Source organism: Epinephelus fuscoguttatus, linkage group LG22 (genome assembly GCF_011397635.1).
Source record: "Epinephelus fuscoguttatus linkage group LG22, E.fuscoguttatus.final_Chr_v1".
Classification (NCBI taxonomy): domain Eukaryota; kingdom Metazoa; phylum Chordata; class Actinopteri; order Perciformes; family Serranidae; genus Epinephelus; species Epinephelus fuscoguttatus.
Genome location: NC_064773.1, coordinates 18,327,069 through 18,355,017, shown reverse-complemented (window position 1 = coordinate 18,355,017; position 27,949 = coordinate 18,327,069). Strand labels below are relative to the sequence as shown.

General features: G+C 40.5%; 1 protein-coding gene across 1 annotated transcript in view; it reads left to right on the top strand.

Annotated features, from left to right (window-relative positions):
* The window catches only part of LOC125882582 (chemokine-like protein TAFA-2), a 116,118-nt gene that overhangs the window by 41,675 nt on the left and 46,494 nt on the right, over positions 1-27,949 (top strand). Inside the window, exon 2 of the mRNA XM_049566370.1 lies at positions 26,774-26,877. Within this exon, the coding sequence (XP_049422327.1) occupies positions 26,775-26,877 (103 nt within the window). The 5' untranslated portion in view covers position 26,774. The remainder of the gene's footprint in view (positions 1-26,773; positions 26,878-27,949) is intronic.

Sequence of the window (27,949 nt, the reverse complement as noted above, 5' to 3'; positions counted from 1 at the left end):
AGGGGGTCCAAGACAAAACACACAACACACTTCTTTACAATGGACACAATCACAACGTAAAACATTCATACATGGCTCTCATTTATCGACCCACCCTGACATCATTCCCGTAAGACCACAATACCCGCACATAGTAGAAGGGATGTACATGCAACAAGACTCCTGGAGCATCAATATAATAATAATAATGATGGTAGTAGTAGTAGAAGTAGTAGTATGCCTCACAATACAAGAGGGCATGAAGACATTAACCGTCAGAAACACTAACATGATGTTTTAAGAAAGGATAATAACAAGAAAGAGGGATGCACACAGACGTACATGTTGTTTTATAACCAGATACTGAATGAAAATATAACAAAACACTGAGATAATATAATATAATAATATGTGCATATAATATATCTGTATTCCTATAAAGTTTTGAATGTTGGAAAATACATTTTTACACACAAAAAAAATCTGCTTGCAACTATTTTATAGTTAGTTGTAAACTATTTATTAAATGTTTACATGGTGTTTATAAATGCTCAGTAGGAGGATTAAAATAAGGTGTTAATGAATGTATGACAAATCTTAAAATGATAGATAAAGCCTTGTATAAAGCAACGAAACGCACCATATTTAATTTAGAAGCCACAGTCCCCATATCTGCGCTCTGATACAGAATGCAATTTCTCCGCTGTTATCAAACTGGGACAAAGAAAAATGGCATTTAATATTCTGATACATGTAAAATCAAAAAGCCTGTGATTCAGCTTATCACATAACTGACAGCCGAGCTGAGGGACAGCAAAAAAAAAAAGGCTCACACTCAGGTTGCCATGTCCTGTTATCCCTTTTTTTTAATCCCAAATAACAACTCTGCCACAAATGTATTAAAAATCTTTGAGGTGTCAGTGAGACGGCAGAAAGACAAGACGCACTGCAGCCAATTGAATCAAATCAAACATCTCGATGCATTAGAAACTGCAACAGCGTGAAATAGTGACCCACAATGCTGAAATCAAATCAGACCCCGAGCTTCCTGCTGACTGCCACACACCTGACTGGCTGTCAGGGATAAATATAATTTTTCATACATCATTTATTTATTATCCTCCATGTTGTTCTGCAGTCATCGAGCTGACACGCTCATCCACAGCCGTGCACGGCGACAGCGAGGGATTCTCACACAAGGACGCCGGGCTGTCACAGGGATCAGACCCGCGTCCTTCCAGTTGTAGGACGGACTCTGCGAGGACACTCTGACACCACAATGTGACACTGATGTATTTTTTAAAAAGTGCTGACAAAAATGCCACTCGCTGATTTAACCCACTTTGGACCCTGATGCAGAGTTGACAGTGTGACTTCATCTCCGGCGTGTCCTTCATGAAACTGTTTGGGTTTATGAAATTGGACACTTACTGTGTGTTTTGTGAACGCTGTGCTCAGAGCAGTCGAATTTATTTTTGACTTTTACTTTAGTTCTGAAGCAACTGTTATTTCTTTTTCTTTGTAAAGGCAATATGTTTCTGTTGTGTTGAGGAGGAAGACAAGGATGTGGTATTTCTCCTTCCTAGTTTTAGGGGGAAGCTAAGCTTTTGAAACACATTTATATCGTCATGGGGCATTTTTCAGTGACACAAATTTATCATTAGTCCTTTCATGCATTAATTATCATGACCACTTTGTAAGTGTTTTATTCCTCTTCAGGGCATGAAAAAAAATTCTGAAGTTCATTTTTTGCTCCTAAATCCTTAGCTTCTCCCCTCTCTTTCTACTTCCCCCCATAGCCAGCGATGCCTAATGTCTTTTCCTCCCAATATAAAATCAATATTTGGAAAATTTAACAACTGTATTACTTCTTAGATGTTACTTGATTTTTTCAGATTGTATATACCTGCCAGGGTCTCCTATTACAGAAGGATTAGCAACATACTCTTCAGCTTCACATTTCTCGCCTTCTGTCGGCCATCTTGGTTTTGACAGATTTGTGTTGCACTGACAACACCTGGCCAGTAGGTGGCAGTGTACGGCATTATGCACTAGGGTCTACTGTAGTGACTTAAATGCAACTACAGCATCAAAACTTTCTTCTTTAGTTGTTCATTGCCTTCTTCCTGTGTTTTTGAAAGAAATGAGGTCAATCAGCTCAGGTTTCAAAGGGTTAAACGTTGTAACAGGAGATACACTTTGAAGTCTTGAGTTTGATAGGGTTTCGTTAGATATTAACAGGAATAAAAATGCATTTTACTCATCACTTTACAACTTTGCTTTATTACAGTGCCTTTATTGTTTTTGTGCAAAGTTTCTTAATCTAATGTCTAGCATAGTGTTCTGATGAAGAGGTGCAAACGAGGATATCTATGGAGGTGATCTCTGTTTATTCTAATAAAAGAGGTAAAATTGCCTCATTTTATTTGCTTGAATCCCACATTGTTTTATACAGAAGCGTATTGCATTCACTTGACAACACAAAAAAAAATTTTATTGAGTAATTTTTTCTGTTTTTCTGAGTAATTTTTGTATTTTTCTGTTTTTCGTGGTAATTTTTTTTCTGTTTTTCTTGTCAATGTTTTTCTGTTTTTCTTGTTAATTTTTTTTCTGTTTTTTGTGTTTTTTTGTGTGTTGTTTTTCGGGGTAATTTTTTCTGTTTTTCTGAGTTTTTTTTTTTTTCTGAGTTAAGAGAGCAATAGAACAACAGAGGCTTTCATTCCTTTCTTGAGAGCTCGATATAATGGAAGCAAACATGACCCGCTTGTTTAGTTTAAACAAAGTAAAACTGAATTAAAGCATTTTATAAATAAAGTTTATTATTATTATAAAAGAGGTAAATAATAATGACACAAAAAATGAAATGACAGGAATGTCTTAACAGGCTACACAATAAGTTTAAGCTGGTTTATAAATGCAGTTTATGTGCTTCAATAGAAAGGCTACGTGGAAATTTCTATGACCATAATGTTGCTAACATCTCCTATGAAGTACAACAGCACAAGCATGAGACCCATATATAGGGGGAGACTTATAGGAGTGAACGTAGTGGTACAGAAACTCAACAGGTTATAACTATTTACACAGGGGTTGTATAATTATAATACTACATATTATGAATAGATAATACTGTACAACTGGCTGTGTTACACTAACATACGTCATATATATTACCTTATGTAAAAGGTAGTTTTATAATAAATCCATATTTTGATATTAATATTGCTTTGAGGTGTGGTGCAGATATCAGGACCATATTTCAGTGGTGTATTAAGTATCTGAGGGCCATACTTACTTACCAGGAAATTACTTTGGTAAAAGTGTCTGATATTTACTGTATTTAAGTATAAAAAGTTATTTTATGATACTAAATGTAATTAAGCACTGAAAATAAAAGTACAAGTAAATGCTGGTAATAAAAAGCAAGCGGTCAGAATTCTTAAGATTATGACAACATGTTCATCACCTTAAAAATAGAGTGCACATTACTTGAAGAAAAACAAGGTCTTCTTCACAATTTAAAGGATTTAAAGAAAACATCTGAACGATCCAGGGCTGACACACTGCAGTGGAACATTAACCACGCAGTCACCTGTCACAAATCTTGATCTCCTTCAATCATTACTCGCCCTCTCTGCTGTGGGACACCATTTTCTGCTTCTGTCATGGAGTCGGTATTGTGGAGTGGAATGTAGTCACTAGCATGTAGTGTCTAATCTGACGTTGAGCCTGGAAGTAAAACTTAACTGCGGCTTTGAGAGCACTTATTTGCACTTGTCCTTATGTGACTAGCCTATAATCTAACTTGCAAGTTCGGACCACTGACTCACCAAACCTCTGATTTTATATTGTAATAAACAAGAAAAGGAAATACACAGAAACCGGAGTAAAAGTTAAAGTTGACAGAAATATAAAGTACACATAGAATAAAATAGCAGAGAATGGAAATACGCTGGTAAAGGAGAAGTATCTAAAATGCCCAGTGACGCCCCTCAAACCCACACCTTGTCACCTTTTCACACTCGTTGAGTTTGCACCCCTGCACGTGAGGGGGGGACAAATCTGATTGAGACATGTCCGGCTGCGGTGTGAACAGAGCCCGAGTGAGGAGAGGCCTCGATTTCACATCTCACCATTGAAGAAGCCGAGGCAGAGCAAATATCAGTGCTGTTACCCGACACTGATGCTGAGTGCCCTTTCAGAGAGTTAACCACCAAAACGACCTTCCGTAACGACACGTCGAGATGCTATCTGAGAGGCCGCGCTCATCAAAACCGCAACAGCCAAATGGTCTCAACCTTAGTTTTCCTTTGATCAAAGTGTCTATGCATCACCGTCTCATGATCCAGTGTGCTATTTCAGTCCAGGCCCACCTTCACATATTGCCCGGCACCATCAGCACGCAGCAGAGTTCATGCAGATCACAGTGTACCTCTCCAAAACCAGAGTCTCCTCTGCTTTCTTTTTATAGTTAAGATCTCATAACACAACAGCCTACTGTTTGCTTCCCTGTAATTGCTCTCTTAGCTGAGGCTGTTTGAATTATCAATGAGTACAGTCATTTTAGTAAAAGTAAGAATGTGTGTGTAACGTTAGAGAGCAGAAAAACAGAAATTTAGTTAGTTACATATAAAACTATTGTATCATGGTTTAGTTCATAAAATATGATGCATTTTATAGAATAAATTCCACAATATTGTATTGAAAAGTTCAAATTAGTGAGTAAAATCCTGCTTTCACAACCACACATTATTATTAAAAACCCAATATTCTGATAAATAATAATACAAAGCCAGTGAAAACCATGTATCTCCAGATGTTTGGGATAAACTGAAGGATGAAGGGTTCCTTTATGTGATGAGAAAAGTCTTCCCTTCCTTAAAATAAACTCTGAAACCCTCTTAAATCAGCTGGAAAATGCATCGTCACAAAGATGAAAACAGGGCTGCTCTTCTGACTCCATGAACAGTTGACTTTTTAGAGACACATTGTTCTCACAGGACAAACATATGATGATCCTAAGATCTACTGCTGTAGATTTAACGACCTAACAATACATTAAGAAGTTAAAATTAGTGCATCCATAAACATCTACAGGCGTAAAATTTAACTTAATGCAGTGGTAATATTGATTCAAAAACATCATATTTAATAGTAAAACACTGATAGGGAACATTTTACTGCAGTTTAAACAAAGTTTTGAATGCAGTGGAGGATGGGAATACTTCCTCCACCAGTGCCATTGGTCAAGCACCTACAGCAAATGCCGCAGCTCATTTTAGTGGCGTTGCTGTACTGTAATCTCTCTGTAAATCTGCGCTGATTTACCACAGCTATGTGCCACCGCAGACTTGCAGACCCTCTCTTCAGTAAGCATGAAATTCTCTTCTGTGGTTCACATCCAGTGCCACTGATAATCGAGCCGAGCAGTGCGCTAGATAAATGAAATGTAACCGTAGTGACTGTGGACAGTGAGGGTCAAACAAAGAATATAATACTATTATTGACAGTCATATGTAGGGTAGTGCGGGGATGAAATTTCCCATACTATGATCAAGGGTGGCTAAATTGCGCAATATGTAGTTTTACCATCGGTTTGGGCCCGTTCATTCATTCATTTTCCGTAACCACTTCTCCCGTTAGGGGTTGTGGGGGAGCTGGAGCCTATCCAAGCTGACATTGGGTGAGAGGCGGGGTACACCCTGGACAGGTCGCCAGACTATCACAGGGCTGACACATAGAGACAGACAACCATTCACACTCACGTTCACACCTACGGGCAATTTAGAGTCACCAATTAACCTGCATGTTTTTGGACTGTTGGAGGAAGCCGGAGTACCCCAAGAAAACCCACGCTGACAGGGGGAGAACATGTGAACTCCCAACAGTTTTCGAATACCCCACCCTGGGGTTCGAACCCTCTTGCCGTGAGGTGACAATGCTAATTGCTTTTGCAAATTACTTAATTTATCCTCATTTTAGAGCTTTAGAAAGAAGCTTTATCATCAGGCAAGTATGAGGTATATTGTTGCTTTTTAAATGGCAAAGATGACACATTTTAAAACAAATTAAATACTATCCACTGTTAAATGCAGGACACAGAAGGGAAACTAGGCGCAATGAGGAATGGAGCGTTTTTTCAGTTGAGATGCTTCGGTTGAGTCTGGTTGCTATGACACAGAATATCTGCAGAGGTAAAATGTCAGCATAAAGTAGAGTACATTACCTGGGTGGAGGAAGGACTGAAGCACAGAGGACGGACCCATCAGTCTGCGTGGGTTCACTATCAAATCCCCCTCCACTGTTATCGTTGTTTAGTGACAGTTGGTCTTTGTGGTATTTGTCCCGCCCCTCCTCCACTGTGACTATACAAAGAGACAGTGACAAATGTTTTACCACACGTTAAAGACTGCATTCATCGTGACAACCATAGTCATTTCACCTTGAAGTTGATGCAAATAAAACATGGTCATTTTGTTAATGTGTCATATGGATGAGAGTTTGTAACGAAGTTGTCTTATTTTAGTTAGCCTCCAAATGACCTCATGTGCCTCATTCACCCTGTGACTTTGTCCTCGCTGACTGCCTATCAGAACTACACGAATCACACAAATTACCTATTTGGGATTCAAAACATGGATTTTTCGCTGAAGGGTGACAAGTTTGCAGCCCTGCATGTGAGTCAGTGATTACAGCTTATAATCAGCATGAGCAGTGGAAAGCTTTGAGACGTCAGTGTTCAGCAGAAAGAATCAGTTGATTTTTGTTTGCACAAATCCACAGAAGATCTCGCAAAGTCATTCTAAGTGATAAAAAAAGTGAAGTTTGATTGGTGATCAGAAGAGACTGGCAAAAATCAGTGAGAAATGCTGAACTGAAATCTGTTAGAAACAAGCGGGTGAGACAGACGTATGTATTGCATGTGGATATTTCACTGAGCTGTCAGGTCCTCGGTTTGCGATATGGATTACATCCTCGAATTGATACGAACAGTCATCCAAACATAATCAGATATGAGCAGCAAATCAGAAGTGAGCATGAAGGCCTGAGGAGTGAGCCGAGCCACTTACAGTCTCTTTTGACAGAATTTGGATTGTGAATCACGCGGCGGAGCAGCTCGATGCCGCTGCAGGCTGGTGTGTAATGATTTGATTAGCAAGTCGTCAGGACAATGCGCGAAAGTGAGGCTCCTTTTATAGTCCTAAGTTCATACATCAACGTGGCCCTGACAGCTGTCTTGTCTTGTTTATGAAGTGAACTGAGCAGGATTTGTGGCGGATGCTTCACAGCGCGCGTGACAAAGAGTGGGCAAACTCCGTTGTTTGGCGTGACAGGGTTGAGAGCTTCCCTCCTCAGCTGTCAGGAGGGAACATCTGTGTTTTGGCGAATGAGCGATGTTTGTTCTGCGACGGAGCAATCGGCTCCCTGCAGCCGTCCGAGGTGACAGTCTCTGTCACGGTCCAAGTAAAGAGTGAGATAGAGATGGAGGGGAAAGGAGAAGGAGGAGGAGGGGGGGGGGTAATCCCTGTATCGAATCCAGCTGCAGAAACAGAGAGGGAAAGTCCAGCTTTTTATGGTTTAGTAACACTCCCTCCGCCCGCCCTGCAATCTGTGTGATACTGTGGATTACACACTTGCCTTGTGCATTTCAAGGCAGCATCTTCATACAACTGAGGGAAAGTGAAAATTGAATCTTTTAAAATGATTACTGGCACGAAAGTAAAACACATTATGGTTTACTACTAAAGCTGCTTTGCAGGCGGGATATTTATGGAAAATGCACCAGAGTTAGGAGCCTTAAAGTGTCTGAAACGAGCAGGAACTTCCCCTCAAAGTCCCTCTCCAATCAAAAATGTGTTTCTCTCTTGTTACTAGATTTGGATGTTTGACCTTCATGGTGCAGAATAATGTTCATGCAGAGTTTGATACACTGACTTTACATTTATCTGCTGAATGGTTTCTCTGTGCTCACCTCAAACCTCAGAGTAAAGGCAAACAAACACCAAACTGACTTAAAAGGACTAGTGGTGTCGAAGGCCGACTGTTGGGTTGCCTCACGTTGCCTGTGTCTCAGCCAAAAACCTGCACTTGAACAAACCGAAAAGACTGCAGCCAATGGCCAGCTGGCACCTACATTTTGTGCCTGTGTGAGAGGAAGTAACTCCATACCAGCAGGCGGTGGTAGTCTGTTTTCATTATTCAAAAAGGAAAACCAGAACATCAGCTGGATTCAAGACACAAGTAAGCCAGTGAGCACATTCACAACACAACCCGATGTGGAAAGAACCAATGATATTTACTGTGCGGCAGCAAGCACACAAACAATTACAAGCTGTTTCTGCCAAAGAGCTCAGTGACTAAAAAAAAACATGTATAAACATATACTTATAAAACAAGTTAGTTTTGCTCTCACTCCCTCGTGACTTTAGTTGTTTACTTTCCTCATTTCCATTTCTCTTCTTGCTTAACTGCCAATCAGAGGGATTTCCCTCACTGACAGGCTCCGTCTGATTCAACATGCTGAATCAACTGACAAAAAGCCAACAAGGGGCTGACAAGTGCAAACGGTGCCAGACACACCATAAAAAACTAGGGCAACAGACGCTCACTGATGACCCAACATTGGATGTTTTCCGACACTTGCAGGGTTCCCCCCAGAAAAGTCATTAGCCCAGGTGGCAAGTAACTTTTGACGTGGCTGGTAACGCTATGCCAGTGCTGTCAAGTTTCTTTTTTGGCAGGGTCCAGACTTTGTTTTTACTTTGATGGTAACAATGCAGCTAAGTTACATTATTATTATTTTAAGTGTAAAGAGTAGAATTTGGTCTCGTATGCATACGCATATGCTCCAGGGCTGCCCCCTAATAGCTGACCAAATGTTAGTTGACCAGCAAGGTCATTAGTCGGCAAGACTTCATTGGCGGCTTAATTGCAGAAAAAAACAAAAACAAACAAAGATGAAACTCTATCAGGAGCTGCACCTTGTCAAAATAAATCAAAACCTATATGACTGGACCATGTGGGAATTTAATTTGAAAGGACACACACAGGAAGTGTCCACACTCAGCAGTCAGACAGGAGTCAGGTTAATTTCCAGGGCTGGTACCTGCGGTTATTCCACAGGCTAGTTAATAACATGTCGGGCAGGAAATCCAAAGTGTGGGATCATTTTGAGAAGGTGAAGGATGAACCCAGGGTGATATGTAAACTCATCTTCATTGGTCGACTACAAACATGACGTATCATCTGAAACATGGAAGTAGCTACATGCCCATAAAATATAGGCCTATATTAATGAAGGTTCATTAGTACGGTTTTGTATTTCTATGTAATGTAGCACAGTGTTAACAATGTTACTGATACTATTCTTTCTCACACCTTCAACTCAAACCATTGTGTTAATAATTAAATTAACATCGTAAACATGTGGGCGACTAGTCGACTAATGGTCCTAAATAACGACTAATGGTCAACTAGGGAAATTCTTAGTCGGGGGCAGCCCTAGATGGCTCTGTGCTGTATGTGTGTGTGTGCACAGTCAGTTTCATTTTCATCACCTTTCATTGTAACTATAGCAGGGTGTTTTTCTTTAGTCTCTCCTCTATTGTAGTTTAAAAAACATCTTAAAATACGGTTTTGAAAATTTCCTTATGATTAGGCTTATGGACTGCATACACTGGCAAAAACCCTGACTTGTCCATCAGGAGCAGGATTTATGACATCACAACTAGTTTGAAAGTCAGGCATAACAGTATAAAACTTACATAAGTGGCATGTGGGAATTTAAGGTCTCCAGTGGCCCTATACCAAATGATTTTCAGTGCAGTAGGAAACATTTTGTGTCCAGCAGTTATGTCTGCCAAACATGTCTGCAGGGGATCTTTAACTCTGGATTTTGCCCTTCCTGTATTTGACCAACAGGGCTATTCTAAAGAAAACTTTTGGAAAGCCTGTGTCAGATAGCACCCTGAACTCTCCAGCGACGGTGGAACTTCTTCACCACCTCCACCCACCACAAACTGAGAAGATGACATATAGTTCAGATGTTACTGCACAGTTTCTAGCTAATGACTTCCTCCAAATGAGGCTGTGTTTGGAACATAAAGTCCAGGCTTTAATGCAAAAAGTGGACTAAAACATACTTAATGTGGAGTGCTATTCATATCAAGATACTTGAGCTTTGGGCAAATTGGGCAAAAAATTAAAAGCCTTTTAAAATGTGTACTTGAAGGTTGACAAGCTTCAGAAATTTTAGTTACAACCACCTTAAAAACTCGACATTGTGCAGAAAGCAGGTGAAGGATAAATACCGCCGTTTTTTTTTTTTTTTTCTCTGCAAACGGCATTTAATATTAGTAGGCCAAGGACGACGGAGGCATTTACTCGCTAATGAAAAGTATTGTGGCTTTGTGTAAGCCCATCAAAGCAGCAAAATAAGTGACACAAATGGGACAACAATGAGAAAAGAGGTCAGAACCAGGATCTACTTGCAGATACTTAAGATACTTATCTTTTCCTTTTGATGCTTTACAAATTGTAGATGTTTGATGCACTCAATTTGTTTCTTTCAGGTTGAATTTTCACTGAGAAATCTCAGTGCTATTAGGCAGAGAAATATCCTTTTATGTACTGTCTGTTAGTGCCAGTGTTCGGGCTTCAGCTCTTGTCAAACAGAATACAGTAGTCAGTCTAAATCTTTGTTAAGCTGTCACCTGCCTGTGCATACAAACACAGAATTTGTAGAGACATCAGAAATCTGCCACCTGCCAAGTCTCTCTCTGTCATGGAAAATCAGCATAGGAAAGTCTGTAAGTTAATTATATCTGACAACTAAAACGGAGAGGTAGCTCGTAGTGTGTCTGTGCTGAACATTAAATGCTAAGTAAGATGAGGTAACTTTATTTCAGAATGTAGGTAATTATATACAAGTAAAAAGCATCATCTTCGCTTGTACTCCAAATACAACCTGAGTTTAATACTACTACTACATACTTACTACTAATACATACAACTATGCAGGATTTTCCTAAAATACAAAGTTTAGACCCATACAGAAGTTATCCCTCTCAGTCATCACTTACAACTCACTAAAAGTGTGTGGAGGTGTATTCCTCTGCAGAAACTCTGGCTGTATTTTTTAATTTTCTACTCATTTACTGTGTTCGGGATGTTTATGGACGTGTACCCCCACAGTGCTCAGGCGAGGTCAGAGTTTATAAAGACACAAAGTACCGAAAAAAACACAAATACATTGAGAATAAAGGCCAGATGAGAGTAAATCTGGGGCTGGCTTTCACTTTCACATGCATATTTAAATACATTCATTCATTCATTTTCCATAACCACTTATCCTGTTGGGGGTCGTGGGGGGCTGGAGCCCATTGGGCGAGAGGCGGGGTACACCCTGGACAGGTCGCCAGACTATCACAGGGCTGACACATAGAGACAGACAACCATTCACACTCACATTCACACCTATGGACAATTTACTAATTAACCTGCATGTCTTTGGACTGTGGGAGGAAGCTGGAGTACCCAGAGAAGGGCTATTCAAATACAGTAACCAACAATCCTGAGTTAATCCTTAGTAACCTAAGTCAACTGTTACCTGCTAACTGACCAACAGCCTAAATTAGCTGTTAAAAAAAACAGCCTATTGTTGACTTGCTAACACTAACTTTGACTTACTAAGTACCTACTAATTCTAGGTTTTGAGTAGGTACTTTCAATCAAAAAAATGGTTAAATGACGTACACAAAATAACGCCATCATTTGTAGTCAGAATTCCTATTTTTTATGTGTACTGTAACAGAGGAGCTCCTCACTACTCAAGGTATCCTCATACAGCGGTTAGCATGATTTCCTATGAGAATGCACACACAACAGTTTGTATGATATCTTAGGAATTAGCGCCCCATGACTGATATTATGTCCATAACGCAAAGTTAGGTAATTAATGTAAAGATACGGGGGTTAGGTTTAGGTAATTAAAGTTAATGTGTTAAGGTTTATGAAAAAAAAAACATGATGACAACGTACCTTAAAATGACTCAAAGTTCCCTCAAAGTTTATCCAGTTGCCAACACCAGTCTCCTGGGAAAAGTCTCAAAGTAAGTTCTGTGTTTTGTGACCCATCCACTGCCCCAACCTACCTCTATCTGGACTGCTTGGGAGCATTTTCTTCTTTATTCCTGTCTCAGTGCATTAGCCAAGTGATTGTAGCCTTCCAAAGTATGTGGGTTATAAATTACTGTCTCATCATTTCGTGGAATTTGTACAAATTTTGGTGCATTACTTTATCTAGGCAAACGTAACAGTGCATGAGAACAGCCTGCACTACTCAATAAGTCAGGGTGCTAAATATAGAAATAATATTGAAAATAACAATTCACTTCATATTTGTTTAGTTTTCTAATCTGAAATTGCTGGTAACCTTTTGAATGAAGCTGCAGTTAGCTGTTAGCATATTCCTACAGTATATCCTGTGACAGTGTGTGATTTGTTAAAAAAAAACAAAGGGGGATTTATTCATCATGTTATGATTGATTACCAGATGTCCATACTGTCTGTCCTCACAATCAACAGCTGTAAGGACTTTTTCTGCACAGAGTGTCTGTCTTTATCTCTTAACTCCACCAGTTGATGTCTAGCTGCTTGGTGTGCGCAAGAGTACAATGCAGGCTCATGAACCCAGCAATGTGGCAAGATAGCAGCCAAATGCACCCCACCCAGGGCATTGGGAACGTGCCAAAATCACTTTTGGTAATGTTGTGGCCAGGCTCCCCTAACCTGGTTACCCGGTGTTTAGAATCAGGCTGTTCTCGTGCAATGTTTGCAAATTTATCTATAAAAGTAGTGCACCAAAATTCATACATATCCCACATAATGATATGAGATAAATTTGCGCATAACTCACATATTTGGGAAGGCTGTGATCACATGATCAACATGTAGTGGGGGGTAAAGAAGGAAGCAGTCTCATGCGGCCAAGTTAAGAGGAAGGTTGGGGTGGTGGATGGGTCACAAAACACAGGACTTTCCCCAGGAGAGTGGTGTTCAGAACCATGCAAACTTTGAGTCATTTGGTCCATGTTACATCCTCGCCATGTTTCTTTTCCTAAACTTAGCCACAGGAGCTTTATGTTAATTATGTAACTTTATGTTAAGAATGTAACGTTATTTGAGGAGCACTAATTCGAAGGATGTCATATGAACTGTTGTGTGTGCATTTTCGTAGGATATCATCCAAACTGTTTCTATTAGGATACACTCTTAGGATGGAGTCCTGGTTGAAAGACTAATAGGAACAGACAGTCCTGAGGGAGTTAAAAGCCCCTTTTACACTGCCAGATTTTCGGTGAATGTTGGGCCGTTTGCCGGCAAGCTGCGAGCGTTTAGACACAAAGAGCCGGGTTGGCGAGTTGATCCGAGGTGCCCAATTGTCCACCTCATAGGGTAGTCATATTGGTGGAACACTCTTAGCTTAAACAGACCGAGGCGGCCTTCTGCAACGGGAGGGGATGTTGATGACTTGTGGGAGGGGCTGTTGATGACGCCGCACGTGCGACCCACTGGTGGTGGATAAACAGGAAACAGCTGATAGCAGGAATTAGCAAGCAGCTAGCAGCAAGAGGGAAACGCAAACCGGACAGACACTGTAAAGATGAGCAACTGGGGAGACAAGGAATTGATTTTGTTTTTACTGCCAATGCTGAAATAAGACTGATTGGGCTTTCCTGCAAATTTGCACAATTCCTGTTTAAAAAGGGCTAAAGTGGAGCAAGAAGTTTAAAGTTTTCCACAATTTTTTAGCAAAGCTGTGTGAACTGTTTTCAATGTGTCACTCTCTGTTTTTGTGGAGAAAAAATGTGTACCATAATTTATCAAAATATGTGTTTCGTGTGTGCATAAACATGCAATGACCCGTGGTTACTATACAACAATCCGATACTGGTAGCACAAAATGCACCCAGCAGATCTGCCGTGCGTAACTGTGGCTTGACAATGTGCTGACTCCAGTTAGAGACAGGAACAGATGCTGTATTTAGCCTACATGTTGAAAAGAACTACTATGGATAACTACCATAAACAGTCCAACTTTGTCTCCTCAGAACATGATGTCAACAAATATTCTGTATCATCCCCAGTGTGAAGCCACTTGAAACTCTGATCCTTAATGTCTTTCTAAAATAGCTTGTATTGCTTATCAACTTGCATAATGTACTGGCAGGAATTTATGATGCATTAATCTATTTCTGGGATTAAAAAGAATGAACACAAAGACGGGATATCAAAAGCAGAGAGAGGTAACAGCCCCCATCTCCCCTGGCAATTCACATGAGTTCATCCATTTCCTTTGCACTTAATGCTAAAATAAACTGCTGTAGCGTGCTTTATATTTAAGTGTAGAATGACCCAAGTTGATAGACATGTTAGTCATCATGCTAATCAGCTGTTAAGAGGAGAGAGCCCCAATATGGCTGCCAGGAGCCGAAGAAGGGAACATAACAGAAGGGAACATAACCTGAAACTTTTTTGATGTATTGCTCCGTCTCACTGTCAGTGCAGGAGAAAAAAAAATATTGGGCTACGTGTCAAGCTCGGGGGTTGTTCAGTGTGTCTCTAGGCAACAGTAAACCATATGTTATTATTTCTCCATCGATAGCAATAAAGTGAAAGTAGACTCTGGGCAGTGCTGCACTTTGGCCTGTCAAAACTTTTCCATTCATTTTGTTTCTTTCTGGCAGTTAAAAAACCTTCAGTGAAAACTGGACCTGGTTAATAATGTTTATTTAGTTTTTATTGTTAAGTGTACTCTAATGGAAAACACTGCTAAAGAAAGTAAATGCATTATAAGAATAAAATCACAGGTAAGGAAGTTGTAATTTATAACTGGAGGGGTGTGTTGAGGTGGTTAAAGTGCAGGGGCATTACTGCTACACCAGAAATAAGGTTGGCAACATTACTGCTGTATAAAAATGCATCTTTTGATTTAATTGCGCTGGGAATTTGCTGTGCTTGTTACAGTGAGGTGTTTTCATCTTCGTGAGTGTAGGAGTCTTTTAGAAGCCAGTCAATGTGTCCGCTCACCAAGGTCAAGCCTCGAGTGGAGTCTTTTTAAAGCAGGCTCATTGGTCTGCCGCCATTCAATTTTGGTTTTTTTTTTCTTATGGAGAGGAAGGGAGTGGGAGGGCAGGACGAAACGACTGAGACGATCAGAGTTTGTGGTCAGAGATGGGGATTTCTTGCTTCATTCAGTTTTAAACAAATTCACTTTGTACTCTTGAAAGGAAATCCGATGATCTACACTGCCAGCTTATCCGCCGCACAACAGAGCCAACTCATAACAAAGGGATAAAAGTCCAATCTCTGGATAAATTTGAGCACACAAATCCAGGAGAACTACCGAGGTGCCACCAGTGAAAAGAATATGCATTATTCCTCACTAAAGGTGTTCATTTGCATTTGAAAGTGTCCTCAAGTGCAGCGCAATGTACTCTCGACAGGAAAGCGCTTTGTCTCTGCTGGCAAATGGAGGAGATATAAAGCGCTGCAGACAATCAGAAGATAATTACACATTTCATTTAGGCTTCGGTTTATTAGTATTTGTTTTTCATCTGCTATCCTCCAAGCTACAATGTGTAGTTCATGTTTCATGCTTATGGCAACCATCTGCATACATTATGTGTTTCACTTCGGGGCATATTCTGTGACTAAATGTATACATTATACATGAAATATTTTCACACTAAAATCAACAATTAAAACTTCCAGCCACTGCAGACTGTTTCTTTAGTTTGTTTCCTTCCAAAACACCCATTTGAATCTTTGTTAAAACCTGCAATATAACGTCCCCAGTGGCAATAAAAGCTCCACTATTTAAACGTATAGAATGAGCAACTAAAACCTGTAATAATAGTAAACCAAAGAAATTATTACCAAGAGAGTTAACTTTATTGTTCTGGCCTGATGGGAGGGAATATTCAGAGCTGATCACACATAAAGGCAAAGTTAAACTTTATGGGAAATAAGTCCATATGTTTCCTTTTTGATAGCGAGATAGGCAGATCTATATCAATCCCATGTCTTTGAATTAAAGAGGCAACAGATAGGATTAGGTTTTTTTTCTTTATTTTGGCGCCACCTAGCATCAGTGGTGTCGCACTGTCGCAACGACCAAATTGACCGTGGAGATTAGAGATGATCAGTAAAATGTAGGCTGTAAAGCCACCAGTATACCTCTATGTATATGTAGAATCAGACGGTGTGTGGACACTCTACTAAACTAGAAAAGCACTCAGAGAGTGCAGACCTCCACCAAGCAGCTCGAATTTCCCGCCATTTTATTATTTTATACACTTCGCTTCAACCAATCACCACCAAAATTATCATCTGTTCCTTGTCCCATTATCAACCTTTCCTGAAAATTTCATCAAAATCCAGTCAGAACTTTTTGAGTTATTTTGCAGACATACAACATTTCTGACATGCTCACTGAGTACGTACCAGAGAGATCCCTTAGATCAACAAACAAAGGTCTCCTCACAATACCCAGAATCAACTCCAATTCAGGTTTTGGTCATTACGGTCCCACTCTCTGGAATTCGTTGCCAATTGAACTATGGTTTGCTACTTCAATGTCTTCTTTTAAAAGCAAACTTAAATCATATCTATTCTCACAAGCCTTAGTTAGGGTTACTGAATTAGTATTATTATTGTTATTATCTCCTGTTTTTAACCGTGATAAGAAAGATATCCTCTTATCTTGTTTAACCAACACGTTTGATTACATCTTATGTGTTTTTATAAATGTTAGTCACTCTTATCATAACGTTTATGTTTTGTCATGTACAGTGTACCTTTGTTTCTGTTTTTAAGCACATTGAGTCTGCGCTTGTCGCATGAAATGTGCTATATAAATAAACTTGAAACTTGACTTGGCGGAGGTAATAAATGAGTAAAGAGACCGAGCAACAATTATCAGATTTACCTGATGATAAAAACAAACAGCAATGCAAATAATTATACCAGAATGCACAGTACCACTACAAACAACTCACAATAAATTATACCAATATGTACAGTATCAGTACAAACAACAGTAGACACAGTGGAATTATACCAATATGCACATGTAAACAGTCCCCATTCTAGAATAAACGGTACCGTATGGAAACGATGCGGCCGGTTGGAGCTCAAATTGAATGGGAAACAAAGTTCAGTGTTCACTTAGCTGGGCGTAACTTAGCTGGGCGATGTCCGTTGATAGCTGCCTCCGTGAGAAGAGAACAGAAGGAAGGGAGGGGGGTATCACTGTCTGAGGGCCGCCGTAGAATGGCAACGAGGATGTCAGCCGACCAACACTCACTAGCCGGTCCCAGCTAGGAATGAACTAGCAGCCAGTACAGTACAGTCCTCTCTCGTCTAGCTAACATTAGCCGTGTTACTTACTGATCCATTAGAAAGAAAGTTAGCTGGACATCGGTTTTGAAGTCTCTTTGGTCACGGAGCTCCCTCCATCTCTTGAACGCCTGACTGAGGTTTACTCTTGTTTTTCCTCTCTTTTTATCACTCTCCTTTTTGCTCTTCTTTGCCTTCTCAGACAGAGGAGCTTGTTTTCTTTCGCTAGGCCGTTTTTCACTTGTTTCCAAACTTTGTCCGTCTGCTATTGTGCTCGTGACTCAACTATCTCATGCCCAACTCCTCATAAGGACCAGCTCCAGTCCCTGATTGGCTGACCGACCAGTTTTGCAATACATGACGCATTTCCTGCCATAAAGCAGATTTTTTCCGCGAAATTTCAGCACCGGTGGCAGAAGCTTATTACAAAGATTGCAAAGCCACTAAGTAAGCTATGTAAACGCTGATAGTCTGATTTTACTGTGGCCACCACCCTGTGCAACCCACATTATTTTCATAATGATATATTCAGGAAAAAATGCTATCCGTTGCCTCTTTAAGTACCGAGCTGAGGTCAGATGCATAAACTATGTGTATGCACAAAAAACATGCATACACCTTTCCTGACACATAAACTTTAAGAATGTGTGCACCTTACACATTCTTCAGACCAGGCGTACACGCAGTTTTAGCTGAGACAGATGAAATGATAAGGAGACTAAAAATAAGTTGACAGATGGATAACATTGTTTTTAGGTTGTTTGCCAGCTCCACTGATTGTGTTATTATTTTTGTAGGCTGCACAGCGTTCTGTAACATGTCAACATAAGGTGCATTTATAAAGTTAATTTTAAATTATTTATGAGTGATTAATTCAATCACTTTTTATGTTGTATCTCCCTGTTAGTGATTATTTTAATTTCATACAGTGAAGCTTTTTGTAAAGTCAGTTTTAACATGAGTGCTATGAGTGAGTCACTTATCATCCTTCTGACAATTATTAACAATGATGATTGAGATTTTACTGCGAAGATGGTTTGCAGAAATGTGATAGATGGATCACATCACATCACATCACATCACATCACATCACATCATTCTCACAATCACACACAGATTCATACCGATATTTTAAGATGATTAATTAGTGGAACCACATCTGTAGGAAATGACAGATGTTCTGGCACCGTTGGACAACCTTGCTGATGTGACACAGTCATTTAAGTTGCGCTACCATATTTCTCACTGACAGGTTTAACTAGCGGTGGAGGGGCACAAGTATCAACATGGAAAAGGATGTTTAAGGGTTTTTCTATATCCGTTTACAGTGAATTGTGGGTTTGGAAATGAAGCTCGTGCATGGGTCGGGAGAGAGTTACTGCCTTAAGTGAGGGAGTTCAAGTATTTCGGGGTTTTGTTCAGGAGTGAGGGTAGAATGGAGCGTGAGATGGATTGGCGGTTTGGTGCGGCATCTGTGGTGATGCAGATGCTGCACCGGACTGTCGTGGTGAAGAGGGAGCTGAGCTGGAAGGCAAAGCTTTCAATTTACTGGTCCATCTACGTTCCAACTGGTCATGAGCTCTGGGTAGTGACGGAGAGTATGAGATCGTGGATACAAGCAGCCGAGATGAGTTTCCTCTGTGGGTTGGCTGAGCCTTAGAGATAGGGTAAAGAGCTTGGACATCTAGAGGGAGCTCGGAGCAGAGCCGCTGCTCCTGATCGAGGTCAGTTGAGGTGGTTTGGGCATCTGATCAGGATGCCTCCTGGGTGCCTCTTGTTCAAGGTGATCTGGGCATGTCCCACTGGTAGGAGGCACCGGGGCAGACCCAGAACATGCTGGAGGGATTAAATATCGTATCTGACCTGGGAACGCCTTGGGGTCCCTGAGGAGGAGCTGGAAAGTGTTACTGGGAAGAAGGATGTCCAGGGCGCTTTGCTTGGCCTGTTGCCCTCACGGCTTGGCCACGGAGAAGCGGGGGTGAAAATGGATGGATGGATGGATGGATGGATGGATGGATGGATGGATGAAACAGGCGTACGCATCGCATCTGGCCTCTGGTGTCAGAACATGGTTAGCCTAGCTTAGCATAAAGACTGGAGGCAGGGGAAAGCAGCTCAGAGCTTACAGACTAAGTGGTATTAATTGATTTAATTAGATATTGTTTTTACAACACTGACATACTATCTCTGTGTGAAGTCGTTATGCAGATCATATTAGCAAATAATTACCTAATTACCTAATTACACATCCAGCAGACAAAGAGCAATATTGGTATTCATTTTGTGTCGTGTTCAGGGGCAGAATGAGGGGTGGCTTCTGAGGCTCAGACCCCAAATATTTCTCATAAGCCCCAAAAGCTATTCCCCAAAGGAATCTAATGTAACAGTCAATGTTCTTGTGTTGCCTACTATTCAATTCAGAGTATTAAAGATCACATTTACTTGGCATTGTTGGAGATCCTTGATTTGCAGTTAGAGCAGCCCAGATTATTATGGCCTGGATTCAAATGTAGCAGATTTGTCAGCTAAATATTCATTCTGTGAACTCTATTCCAGCACAGTAACAAAAATAGGTTTCAAAATTAGTAATGCTGTTCAAGCCAAATCTTCAATGTTATGTAACTGAAAAATACAACCTGATTCCAAAAAAGTTAGGACGCTGTGTAAACTGTAAATAAAAACAAAATGCAATAATTTGTAAATCCTTTTTGATAGAAATATTTAACTGAATACCGCACAAAGACAGTGTATTAAATGTTCAAACTGCTAAATATACACTCATTTTGAATCTGATGTTTGCAACACGTTCTGAAAAAGTTGCAGACAGACAGTTGCATGTTTACCACTGTGTAACATCACCTTTTCTCTTAATAGAGTCAGTTAGTGACACTCAATTGTTTGAAGTTTTGAAAGCGAAATTTCTTTGTCAAGATTTACAAGCAGACCCCAAAAATCTGTGACTTATTAGTTTCTTTGTACAGGAGGTGGCTTGAAGCTGGCATTGCAAACAAAAGTTTCTCAAAGTATTAAATAAATTTCAGTTAGCGTCTTCAGCACTTTTTCCACTGTGTTGTTCCACGTTTTTGCACATCATTTTTATGGATTGAAATGTTATGATTTCTTTATCTGTGTAGCTTTATTGAGCTGATACCAAAGTCTGGTCTAAATTTCATGCGAGTCGCTGCACTGGAAACATGTTTGATGAAAAAGATGTTGACGGGTTGAAAACGTACTGCCACCACTGTCAAAAAGTATTTGCAAATCACTACATTCTGCTTTTATGTGCGTGTCACAAAACTTCTCAACTTTTGGAGTCGGAGTTGGAGGAACATCAGACTGTTTTGCCTAATTTTAGGTGGCAGGAGTGAAAATTAGTCTCCCTCAACATTTGCTGTGTTATGTTTTCAGAATCATGAAGACAGTTGGAAGACAAGCAGATAGAGAATAAAAAGTAGGCTCTACAGGATCATTTTTTTCCCTTGGCAACTGTTATCTTTTTCTCAAATAATGATAAATGATAAATGAACTCAAAAGGCTTGAAAAATAGGGCATATAGCTGCCGTATATGGGTTAGAAAATCTCAGGTTCCACCTAGGTTTGGGCAGAGCTTGAATGTTTACAACACTGGTTCCACCCCTAGTTGTGTTTAAGGCCAACATGTGTTAGTCCAATTCACTCTATTTTGAGCTTTGGTTTGGACCTTACAAACTTCTGAAAAATACCGTGTCTGGTTCTTCAGCTGCTACATGCTTCACTTTGCTCACCAGCAAGTTGTTAACTTTGTCTGCTATTTGTTACTGAGCAGGTAGTGTAAAGTGGATTTTCTTTTTTCACTTAAAACAGCAGCCTGCTGCGTCTGAAAATGCCAAAAGACCAAAACAGTGAGCTTAAAGATGCTAAAATGCTTTGTGGGACCATCATTACGAGTGACCCTTTGCTCATTATACATGGTCATTTAATATTGAGCATAGTGTTCAGGCAGGACACGATGTCAAGCTCAGCTCACATCCCAGCTACATCAGCTGATCTCAAACAGCCCAATCAACTGATGGAGCAGCTGACTGATTAAAGGGAGTCAGCTGACAGATCACATGATTCCTTTCTATGCAACCAGTTGGTGAATCACATTCAGGGTGCCCTATTTAAAGTGCTCTGGCCTGCCTACTGTTGCTGTTTCCTCTGCAAGCTGCTTTGCAACCCACCTCCACCCCAGCTCCTCCTTTTCATGCTGTGTCTGACTTATCAATGTCATTTCTGTTTGTCATTGATGCTGCTCTGTTCTGTTCCCAGGGGTCTTTGCTGCTGCTCTCCCTGCCTTAGGCTTTCCATGTAGGCGCATGGAAGGGCAGGGAGGTTTGCACTCTTTGCCTCAGGCTTTCCTCATTTGCACATGGAATGGCAGAGAGGTTTGCCGTCTCTGCTTCAGGCTTAGGTTTGCTCTCTCTCTGCCTCAGGCTTTCCTCATTTGCACATGGAAGGGCAGAGAGGTGTGCTTTCCACGCAGGCACATGGATGAGGCTTTCTGCATAGGCCCGAGGAAAGACAGAGAGGCCCCAGAACAGAGCCATACCGCCAAATATAATACTGCAAATGTCAAATGTTTAGTCAAATCTTTAACTGAAGTGTTTCTGACTGAGCTATTGTAATATAAAGATATTAATTGGTGAGGAGAACAGGATTATAGTTTCCATATGTGGTCCACGTTAGTTTCTTTGAACAACTGTAAGGCTCCCAAACCATAGGCATTGAAGTGGCAGGAAACTGTCATGTCATGAATTATTTTTCTAATATGAATGACACAGTTGTAACAGTTTAGGAAAAATGACTTCCTGCGCAGCAGAGAAACTACCAGACCTCGATAGACTGGATACAGGCTGAATCACCTTGCTCTGTTGAGAGCAGCTAAACACACATTTACTGTATAAGAAAATATAGTGACACCTTAAACAGCAGGTAGTTTGGATTCATGCAGCAGTTATTGTTGTGTTTTTCCAAAGTTACTAAAGACCTCCATTTCAAGGTCAAGATGTAAAATGGCCTCAAACTGTAACAAATCTTCAGCGACTCGCTCTGCCAAGCACACCGCTGCACCAATGACAACACAGCACATTCAGGGACAATGAGATGTCATTTATAGAATTGCACCCTTAGACAGCACCCAACAAATGATTCTGTCGTGCTCTGCCCTGCACTCTGTCACCAATGACCCTTTTTTCTCTCTCTCAAACACACACAGACACACATACACACACACACACACACACACACAACTGCAAATTGCACAGGAACATCGACTGGCCACCATTTTAGCCCGGCCTCCAATTCTTCAGCTAACCAGCGGCTATAACTCTGTCACCATACAGGTGAACATTAGCGCCCACTGCTCTAATACAATTACCTAAGTGTTCAATTTGAGGTCCATTTGAGCAAATTTATATAAACCTCACCATTTCATCGATATCACACTCAACATTCAAGTGAGTCTCCTTCCACATGTCTCTCCAGCTACCTTTGAATTCCCCGTTGTCATGAAGCTGTCCTCTGTGGAGGTTTTTACATCATGTTTGTGATGGAAAAAATCCACCATGAAACCATAAAAGATCAGCTGGGTCCATTTATTTGTTCTGTGGATAAGTGGCTAAATGACATGGTGGTCACATATTTCCAGCATGCAGCAATGAGCACTCTGGGAAATATAGAATATCACTAATCAAAGTAGATCAGGCAAGTTGTAAAAAGCAGGGTTACAGTAATGAGAAAAAAAGTTATTCTTGGAGGCATCAATACTTACACCCAGTCTTACAACCCGCACAAAGGGGTGTGCAGTGCAGTGCAACCATTACTGCTAGTACCAGAATGACACGGTTGTCATTTTCAGGCAGTGCCCATGTATGTAAGCAGCAAATGTACTTGCACCAATCTGTGCGCTCATGAGCGTGGAGTTCTTAAAATGTGATGTAGTCAGGCGCATATTGTTATTTCAAGTTAGCGGAAAGTGATTGCTAAATTTACTGGTAAAACCTGGTCTAAAGTTGGAATGGCGCAGTATTTTCCTGCTATTTAAAGAGTAAATTACTCCACTTATCAGTGGATGGGTTGCAGTTGGGTGAAAACATGCATTGTTATGAGCATAATATTAATTACATTCTATAAAGTGTGAACATAGCAGAGAGCAGAGCAGAGCTGCTGTCTGACTCCCCTTTAAGAGAGATGCTGTGCACCTTTATGGATCAAGAGCAGTGTAACTTCACTGATTATTTCAGAGGCTAAAAGTTCAGTTAATTGAAGAACTAAACACAGCCCCTTTGCTTCTTGCACCTTGTTTTTCCAGATGCTTTTTAACTAGCAAAGGTGACATGTCCTAAATGCACAAACAATGCACTTTCGACCTTGCACTATAGACCATTTAAATGGCCTTCTGCCTTGATGGAGAGTCAATTGTAGAGAAAGACAGCATTTTATCCACCACATATACAGCCACAGGCTACATAAGTTCCTTGTAGCTGCAGTTGTCTGGATTTAAATCCAGTTTTAGTTGTTTAGACAGTGTAGGGCCACAGCCATCGTCCATGGCGAGCAGGGCTCATCTTTGGTGGGGTGTATTTCACCGAGCTTCACATTAATGTGCTGTTGTAGTAGGTGTTTTAGGAAGTTTGAGGCTGTGTTTTTCAGAGTGGAAAAGAGTCTTTGTACCACCTCCTGCGTACAATTTACATTTTCTTGTATCTTTCCCCCTGAAAAATCTAAATAAAGTGAGCATTTCCATCTTCCATGCTAGCTTGCTGCTTTGCGATGCGTGTGTGCAGCAATTACAAAAAGTAAGTGTGATTAAGTGATTTTTGGATTTCAAATTTGTAGGGGGTTGACAACAAAAGTAATGTTGTGACGAGTTATTTGTTTTCAGGGTAACTATAATAATATTACTGAAAATGTGTCAGTAATGTGTTACACTACCCATTACCGAGAAAAGTAATAATAATGCTGTAACGTTCTTGCCCAAGACTGGGACATACATACATATGTATAGATAACCCAAAAACATAACGCCCCTGGCCATGGCTGTGGCTGGTGCAGAGGCCTAAAAACATTCACAACTACATTTCATGCTTCAGATACCCGAGCACGTCCAGCAAAAAATCTGTGTATGTCTGTCTTAACCTGGTATTTTCTCAAATCATTTAAATCAATCTAATGTCCCCCTTTTGCGGGTCCTCATAAGATTTTTTATGATATGTAAACAACTACTGTATTTGAGATGATTAAGTGGTTTACTCATATGACCTATTGTTCAAAAGCAATGCCCCTAGCAGTTCGATCGTTGAAGACCATTTCAAAATACAACCACCACAGCGGGTTCAATAAACTCTTCTGTCAGACAAAAAACAAAGTTATAACTCATTTTTGAGGAGCTATGATAATTCACAGATCGATATGTCAACAAAAACCCTGCTCATGCAACCAAAGGTCCAGACGATCTTTATCCAGTGCACTATTTTTATTCCTAACACATTATTACATCTATAATCCTCCATGAACTGCTGCTGCATTATTTCAAACATTCATATTTCTCCACATACTGTCCACAATATCTCCAGAAGGCATGTAGATATTGCTGATAGCTTGGTGTCAAAATAGTGGCTAAACGCTGACCTTTTAATTGACACTTCACCTGAGCCAATTGGAGCATCCACACTGACAGTCTCAGATTCAATAGGTAACAAGGGTCTGTGTTGAAGGGAGTGCCTCCCTTTCCTACTGGGGTCTCAGAGCCAATCAATAGCCAGCAATTGGCCCGATGGCTAATGGGTCTTGTAGTCAATGACCCTCCTCACCTCTAGAGGACTTTTTAGGTCATTATTGCCATCATAGACTGCTATAAATGTACGTAAATCATAACCAAATGGCTCCTCTTTTGTCTTTCTTTTCAGTTTAGGTTTTGTTGAATACAGTAAATAAATTAAACTCCTAAATAGACATTTCTGTCTTACAGTACATTAATCTACCCCACTTTTTTTGAAAAGCTCCTGGACAAAACTTTAGAAAAACGTGTAAAACTTTCACTTTCTGTAATCTTGTTATCTACTTTGAATTCTGACAATGTGAGGGTTCATGCTATGGTCCCATTGTGTTTTCCAGCTAAAAAGTCCTAGTTATGCAGCATCATTTTTCATAAAAACATTCAGGCGAAGATTAAAAAAACTCTTACATTTCAGTGTGTTAAAACTTATATAACTTAATGACAGAGGCACTTAAAGTGATTCTAACAGTCTTTGAAGTGTTACCTTTCAGTTAAGACCATGCATGTACATGTACTTAAAATGTAACTGAGGCATCTTTCAATTTACTTTGGATATGCCTTGGATAGGTGTTTTAGGTGAGTCCAGGTGGATTTTACAGGATTAAAAAAAACAACAACAAGATGAATTGTTCGCATGGTGTCTTTGTATGTGCATATAGTCAGTAGAAAAAGTTGTTTCCCTTGTGTTTCTGTTGTCATTGCCCACATTTCTTGGTGATAGACATCTTATTTTTAATTTTAGACATGCGAGTCCTGTCTGTGCTATTTTGACACATCGCTCGATTCTAATTCCTGTGTGCCGCTGTGAAAATCTGGACAAAAGGTCATGTTTGCCTTGCCAAAATAAACTTAATTACACAAATAATCTGAGATCCCCAACGAGGTTTATCCAATCTATACGTCAATGAGGCAGGCAGATAAGAGGCGGTAAATAAGGTGTAAACGCATCTTGTAACATTGTACGTTCACGCCATACGATACCATGCCTCTTCCAGTAATTACCGTACCGCTCCTGCATCCCCATTTGAAATCTGATCGTTGTCTGTCAATGATAACACACTGTGCCAGATGGTGTATGCAGTGTGGCCTCAGCTCCACCACACTTCATTAGGGAGAGGGATACAGAGGAAAGGGTACTGTGGAGGGGTGGATTAGCCACTGCGGCCTGCTCGCTCTCTCTTCCGCTCTGCCACAGAGCCGAGAGAGGCTTATTGAAGCCTGTTGGGGCAGCAGAGGGTCTTCACCTTCTGTTCATGTTCCCGGTGTAAGAGCCTTGTGTTGGAGGAGAGAGGGGAGGAGGTGCAGGGGGGAAGAAAGAGAGGATTTGGAGACAGTGATCTAGGGCACATTCACAGCTGTAGTTTGTTTTTGAAAAGCAAGAGGAAGGATAAAGGCCCGCATCTCTTCTCGATAAAGGCAAATACGCATTCAGACGAGCTGAGCGATTGCGGAGTTAAACTGTGAGCAACACCCTCTTCCTGTTCTAGTTAAACATAGTTCTTGTATGATTCTGTTCTGAAGGTAAGAACATTATATGTTGAAACTACAGCTGTAATAAATGACCTACTCACGGTTACTCGTTTTTCTTTTTCCCAGGATGAGTGAGCGATACACGCCGATCGGATGTAAAGGGGCTCTACTTGTAATGGTGCTTGTGATCAGTGTCTGGGAGATGACCGTACCAACAGAAGGAGCTACAGGTGAGCACATTAACCTCCTCTACTCCACACCTCCCTACTGTACACCCATTTCTGTCTGTTTTAGGGGGGACAGGGGATCTTTAGTGGGAGCTAGCACATCATCAATATTAGTCACATCATCTGAAAGCTGAAAATTTATTTGAGATGCTGCTCAGCACAGTGTGTCAAGTTTTCTTATCATAACTCTGTAATAAACAGTGTGTTTTGTTTAGGCGCCTATCAAAACTCTAAAAGTTCAGAGTGTATCGGGGATTAGAACATTAATGCTCAATTATATCTCATGAGCTGTGTGTTGCTACTAAATTAAAGGATTTTGAAACGTTTTTAAACACTTGAGAGTTGATAAAAATGGTCAAAAATTAATCTTAAATACCACATTAAAACACGTGTAGGCTTATCTTCCATTTTGATATTAGTCCATAACCAGTCCCAAGAAGAACCTTCCTTCTCCTGATCACCATTTATTCTACTGAGCATACGTTGATCAGATGCTATTTCCATCGTTGCATTAACCGATTTAAGAACTGCATTTTTTGGTGATTGGATGGCAAGCACTTCTGTTGTGGAAACTGCTGAGAAACCCCCTTAAGCTGCTTTCACACCGCTGTGCGCTAACTGCCCTGACAACCACCTACCTGCAAGAGCGTTCAAGCAGAAAGCAAAGCGTTTTCAAAAGCGGCCGCTGCTGCTGTCCATGGCAGTGATGACAGGCAGGTGCTTTGATGAACACTGGCAGAAGTGCAGGCTAGCTTGTCGCTGCATTCTGTAGCAAGACAATGGGAATCCCTGAAAGTACCAGAGATTTCTACCCATTTGGACAATTTACCAGTCATCTGAAGCTTGGTGGAAATGTGATCCCAGGCCTAGTTCTTCTTCTGGTTGTCCTTAAAAGTTGCAAGTGCCGTTATTGAGGGTATTCAGACATCAACATTATCATCTCCACCTCCATCTTTTCTACTTTCTGCTTCCACCATGCTCGCTATTTGATCAGCCAAATCCAGGCATCAACCGCCAAAAGTTCAACATGTGCATGTTCATGTAGACAGCAACCACTTCATACCCCTACCGCCAT